This window comes from Lepidothrix coronata, unplaced genomic scaffold, assembly GCF_001604755.1.
Source record: "Lepidothrix coronata isolate B3197 unplaced genomic scaffold, Lepidothrix_coronata-1.0 Scaffold43, whole genome shotgun sequence".
Lineage (NCBI taxonomy): Eukaryota > Metazoa > Chordata > Aves > Passeriformes > Pipridae > Lepidothrix > Lepidothrix coronata.
In genome coordinates this window covers 1139929-1145836 of record NW_016690223.1, presented here as the reverse complement: position 1 = coordinate 1145836, position 5908 = coordinate 1139929, and the positions used below count along the sequence as shown (strand labels likewise).

The 5908-nt window shown below is 50.3% G+C and overlaps 1 protein-coding gene across 3 annotated transcripts in view; it reads right to left on the bottom strand.

Moving 5' to 3' along the window:
- CCDC88C (coiled-coil domain containing 88C) overlaps positions 1-3044 on the bottom strand; it is a 102661-nt gene extending 99617 nt beyond the window's left edge. For all 3 annotated transcript variants that reach the window (XM_017813794.1, XM_017813795.1, XM_017813796.1), the window contains exons 1-2: positions 2941-3044; positions 2734-2834 (exon numbers count right to left, since the gene is read on the bottom strand). In XM_017813794.1, the coding sequence (XP_017669283.1) occupies positions 2734-2834; positions 2941-3000 (161 nt within the window). In that variant the 5' untranslated portion in view covers positions 3001-3044. The remainder of the gene's footprint in view (positions 1-2733; positions 2835-2940) is intronic.
- Positions 3045-5908: the final 2864 nt, after the last annotated feature.

Sequence of the window (5908 nt, the reverse complement as noted above, 5' to 3'; positions counted from 1 at the left end):
GCTCATGTCCGCCTCTACTACTGACAATTCTTGAGACCCTCCTGTCACTCCAGAAATAGTAACAGTCTCGGTACTCTTATACTCCGAAGGCATTACAGTACACTGGGCTCCAGTATCTATCAAGGCCTGGTATCTCTGAGGATACTTGCACACTGGTTTTCAAAATCTTCAAAGAAACATGCTGACTTGCAGGAAAGCACCACATTACACCTGGTGTTTAAATGCATGTGCCCCTGTGATTTCTGTTCCAGTAATCGAGCAAGCTGGTTAAAAAAATTAAAAATTAAATAACACACGAGTGATAAAACAGCTATCCACATCAGGAGACCCACTCTTACACCCTGTTACCCCCTGCTATCTAAATGTTGTGCATGCCTGCATCTGTGCTTTCAAGCAATCAACACTATCATGGCACGCAATATCAAATTCTAGCATATTTATCAAAGGCCCTCATTAATACAATTTCAGCAGGAAGAAATCTCCAGCCAAGCACTGAAAGCCATCTTCAGGACTAGGACTTAAAAAAACCTCACGAGCAAGCATTCCTAAGAACACATTAATTTTTTTATTCTGAAAGCTCTGTGGGGCAGAAACACGACTTGCAAGGCTTTCCTGACTTACAGGCAAGCAGTAATTACACTGCAATTTCTAAAGGTGAAATCAGGGAAAAGTAAAAGTCAGTCACCACCTCTCCCGAGCACCTTTCTGAGTCGAGACTCATAAATAAATTTACAATCCTTCCTAAATTAAACAGTACTGGGCTCTCAGTACAAAACTTCTGGTTTCAAACTCCTTAGACACCACTAGAAGCACTGCCAAAGCTGCCAAAAAATGGGGGGAAAAGGCCCGATTGTGTATAATGGGACAGTTTCCTATTCCACACCGCTTGTGCTTCCCACACTTCACTTTCTGAGACACTACTGGAAGAGATGGTTTTTAGGGAAAAAAACCAACCACGAGACAAAAATAAACCAAAACCCTACCAACTTATTTACCTGACTGCTTAAAACAAGTAAATGTGCCAGGGCATTTCTCATAATATGCATGAGATCAGACCAAATGTCAGCTAGTGTCACTGCACTCAGCCAGCTTGTATGCTTATCTTCCTTGTTTCCATGAGATCTTATCATTCACTCCTTGTCCCCAGAGCATTGTTCAGTTGCTCCTTAGACTTTAACGACTCTGTATCTCTTTAGACATATTTCAATGGCCAATTACAAAATACTAAAGTTTGCCCACACCACCTGACAAAGCTCTTCTAAAGTGTATTTCTCATAAGAATGCCACAGTCACTCAAAAGCCATGTAACTTCATAAATTCAAGAGCGACTAAGTTAGTTTTTCTTGTTTTGAAATAACAACACTGTTGCATATGTAATCAGATAAATTTATTAGACAACAGTGTTAGTTTAGTTAAACCTGCAGCAGACTCAACTTCTACTCCTTGATAGTGTAGCTGGTCATCTCTGTGCCAAACAAAGTGATCATAAATCAAAATTTCATTTTCCACAACTTGGAAAGGTACGAGTCTGAATCTAAACATTCGTACTCAAGGCTCTAATTTGCAAAAAGTTATATTTTTAAAGTGTCACTTTTCCTTAAGAAATGCTGGAGATTATGCCTTCTCTTTACAACAGGTTTCCAACTCAGCTAACATTTTACACAGCTAGTTTGTTATCTCCACGTGGGCTGGCTGATATGGATTCAGTTCCAGTTCAATTTTTTCACTGTTGGTAACATCAAACCAAAAGCAAACTTCATTACCTTCTCAAATGGAGCAGACAGGTACTAGAAGGTAACAAAACTTGGCAGATTGAGTGGGTGAGGCATGAGTAGTCAGACTAAGTTATTTTTTAACAATTTAAAAGACTAATATGAATTGTTCATTTAAATACTTGGCCTAACACTGCAAAACACTGGTCGTGCTTCAATTGATTTCCATCACTTAAAAGAGTGCAGTACCAAATCTGAGTCATTTCCAAAGTCTCCTCATCTGAAAGCCAAATACTTCTCCCTACAAATTCTCTCTCAGATATATTTCAGGATATTTAAAATCAAATACAGACAGAAGAGAACATGGTCAGGACCTACATGCAGCAGATCAGCAACAGGAAGGGATGTGGTTAAAAACACAGTACAAGCCCTAACAGCAATTCACTTCGACATTACAGTATTTTCAGCACTTCATCTTTTAACCAATTTCTAAGTTCCCTCAACACATGGCGTTACAGTGCTGCGTGAGGAAGTATCACTAAGTTGAAAGGTTTTTTCTAAATTATGTATTTAGTATCTAAGTTTATGCAAGAGCAGACAAAGTTCAGATGAATCTTCCCAGTAAAGCTTTATATGACACGGTACTTTCATTTCCTTCTTTGTACTGCCACACACCTTCCATTGCAGCATGTGCGAACAACTGAGAAAATGTAACTGTTTGATGGGGGAAAAAACGATGATTAAAAAAAAAAAAAAGAGCAAACCCCACACGAACAACCCAGAGAAACCCTAGGAAAAAGTTAAAGAATACTTTTTGGAACTGGATTAGTTCAGGCTTCCCCTCCCCCTTTGTTTTTGCTAATTTCAAGGAGCAACCAAAAGGAAAGTCGCTCTGGCCCCACGCTGCCCGGCTGCGAAAGATTCCCGGCCGGAGCCCCGCTCGCCCGTCGGAAGGGGCGGCTCTGCCCCCGCCGCCCGGGGAAGAGAGGCCGGGGCGCCCCCCCCTCCCGAGCCCACTCACATTTGAAGCATGATTTTGTTCAGGACGACGCCGTCCACCAGGTCCATGTAGACGCCGAGGTTGTCCTGGTCCCCGCTCCCCAGGTCCCCGAAGGTTTTCACCTGCCGGAGGAAGCACAGCGGGGTTGGGGGATGGCGGGCGGACCCAGCCACCCCCCGGCAGGACGGGGCTGCCCCGGCGGCACCCCCCGCTCCCCGCTCTGCTCACCCAGGTCACCAAGGGGCTCTGCAGGAAGAGCTCCAGGAGCTCGGAGACGGTCACGTCCATGTCGCCGGAGCTGGGGCGGCGGCGGGAGGCTGCGGGTGCGGGGCCGGCTCACTCGGGAGACAAAGGCGCGGAGCCCATGGCCCGCCGCCCCGCTGCCCGCCGGGCGCTGCCTACAGGGCAAACAATGCGCGGCTCATCGCTCCCCCGCCCCCGCGCCGGGGGGACGCGCGGGGCCGCTCGCCGCCGCCGCGGTGCCTCCTCCCAGCGGCAACAGGCCGGTCTGCCCCCGCCGAGCTCGCCCCGCGGCTGCAAGAGGGGCTCCTCCGGGCAGGAGCGAGCCGCGCCGTGAGAGCGGGGCGAAAAGGCTGAGCCGCCCGCGGCGAACGCCCCGGGGCCGGGAGCAGAGGCGCGGAGCTCCCGCGGGACGGCTCCGAGCGGCGCCGCAGCCGCTCCCTCAGCTCCGCTCCGGCCGCGGCGGTACCTGTGGCGGGCGCGCCCTCGGCCCGGCAATTACACCCGGGCGGCGGCACGGCCGTGACGGGCACGGCCCGCCACCAATGGGAGGGGCGGAGGGGGCCGGCTCCGGCCAATTGGCGGCGGCCCCGGGCGGCCGCGGGGGCGGGACGCGGTGTGGGGCCGGGGCGCGCTGCCCGTCCCGGTGTCCCCCGCCCGTCGCGGCCCCGCGAGCGGCGTTCTCCGCCCGCGACAGCGAGAGCGGCTGGCGGCCTCTGCCCGCCCCGGCGGGGTCGGGGCAGGCCCCGCACCCCCCGGGTCTGCGCCTCGTTCCCCCCTTGTAACCGGGGTGATGCGGGGCCCCGTGGCGAGGCTCGCCCGCGAGGCCGCGCCGGGGGCGGCGGTACCTGCCGGGAGCCGCCCGGCACTGTGCCCTCCTCCGCTGGGAGCGGGAGCGCGCGGGTCCCAAGTTACCGCTAAATTCCTCTCAACAGTACTTCAGCTGGCGAGAACAGCGTTCTCAGGGGCGCTTCCGAACGCGCCTCGTACACTCCTTAGTGCAGCTCAAAGAACTAAGAAGGAAAACTTTGAGTACAGAGAGCGGCGTAGCCTGTTGCGCGCGCCTTGGGAATGAACCGGGAGCAGGTGCTCGTGGCGCTCCCGCGGCAGGTCCTGCGACGGATTCAGGGCTGACGGTGCCGGAACGGGCGGTGTGAGCCCATGCCGGGGGAAGCCGCGTGTCCCGGCGGGCGCAGCGCCGCGGGAACAGCCCGAATTTCTGCCAGAACTCCCACTGGGTTGCGAGGTATTTTCCCCTGGAGGGCAAAATTAATTCTGTCTTTAATCAGGAAAATATGTAATCCCAGTAATCTGAATTATGACTGCTTTATTTATCCCAGTCTCAGAATTTGAGGAAAAATAATTTAGCCATGAACAGCTTAGTGCGCCGTGTCAGATAGTTAGGCTCGGTTTTGCCAGGTTTGACAATTTGCTTTATTTTCACAGATATAATCTTTTATCAGTCTTTGCATCAGCCACTTCTTAGTGCATTCTGCCTGTTTCTTGTTCAATTATACTGAACTCGCAAAATATATTTTGGATCTTGCACAGTCAGGCAAACCGTATCTGAAATTATGGTTATTATTAACCACCTAACTTTCCATATGTATTTTTGGAAAGGAGGTGGGTACATGGGTATTTGTGCATGGGCTGAGAGAGAGACATCTGTTGTTGTGCCTGAGGGACCAGAGCAGTTTGCAAGCAATCTATTACTAAATGATAGACACTGCTGTTCCTTGCGGTGGCCTGTTTGTCCCACTAAAGATTGGGTTTAAGGATATGCTTTATGCAGATCCTTATTTTAGGCAGCCCCCGTAGACCAAGGAAGGATAACTCCCGGTTGCTAGCCAGCCCTGGCACATGTGAACTGATGCTTGTTTACAAGCCGGTACAGCTGTTTTGCTCAAAGTTTCTTGAGAGGATGTACCAGAAGGGTACAAGTGGTTAAATTAACCCTTTGCTATGTGAGTCATGTAGTCCAACCGTTTCTGGACCTGAAAAGAAGGCAGTGTTGAAAGCAAACCATCTGTTGTAGTTGGAAGGAGAAATAGGTATGCTTTTGAGTTTAACAGCTCCTGCTCAGGTATGGAGAAAAAAAGAGGAATGGTTAATAGTTTCTCCACACTTCACAGAGATGGACTGCCATACTTTGATTCCTTGAAGCCTTATCATGACCTGTTTTGTGAAAAGATTTCATTAAAATTTTTTTAAAGCAGTTACTGCAGTACTTAGATGCTTGTGTTAATCAATAGAATCGGAAGAAAAATAACTTAATATTTGAAAAATATATAGATCCATTCAGAGAAGACAGAATACAGATGCAAGACAGAGGAGACAGAATACAGATGCAAGAATGGTTTTGCACTTTTCACAACTTGACTGCGGCTCGTTTGTAGGAGTAAACCTCGACAGGCTCCTGAAATGAAACAATGGCTGCATGGTCTGGTCCAGGTGTTGCCAGTAGTGAGATAACTGAAAGGGAGGGCACATCGTGGAGCACGGTTATAAAAAACAGATTTTTTTATCCAGGAAATCTTCTTGGGGATGCCATTAGGTCCCAAATACTCACAGGTTATTCAAGGCGACTGCCTGTGTTACAGAAAATATTTGGCCACGAGCAGTAGGGCAGCTGGTGCTGGAGATGCAGCTGCAGTAGCAGGACGGGTTGGGGATGGAGCTGGGGATGGCGGTGGGGCTGAGGATGGGATAGGGTTGGGGATGGCGGTGGGGCTGAGGATGGGATAGGGTTGGGGATGGCGGTGGGGTTGGGGATGGGATAGGGTTGGCGTTGGGAATGGGATAGGGTTGGGGATGGGATAGGGTTGGGGATGGGATAGGGTTGGCGTTGGGAATGGGATAGGGTTGGCGTTGGGAATGGGATAGGGTTGGGGATGGGATAGGGTTGGCGTTGGGAATGGGATAGGGTTGGGGATGGGATAGGGTTGGCGTTGGGAAT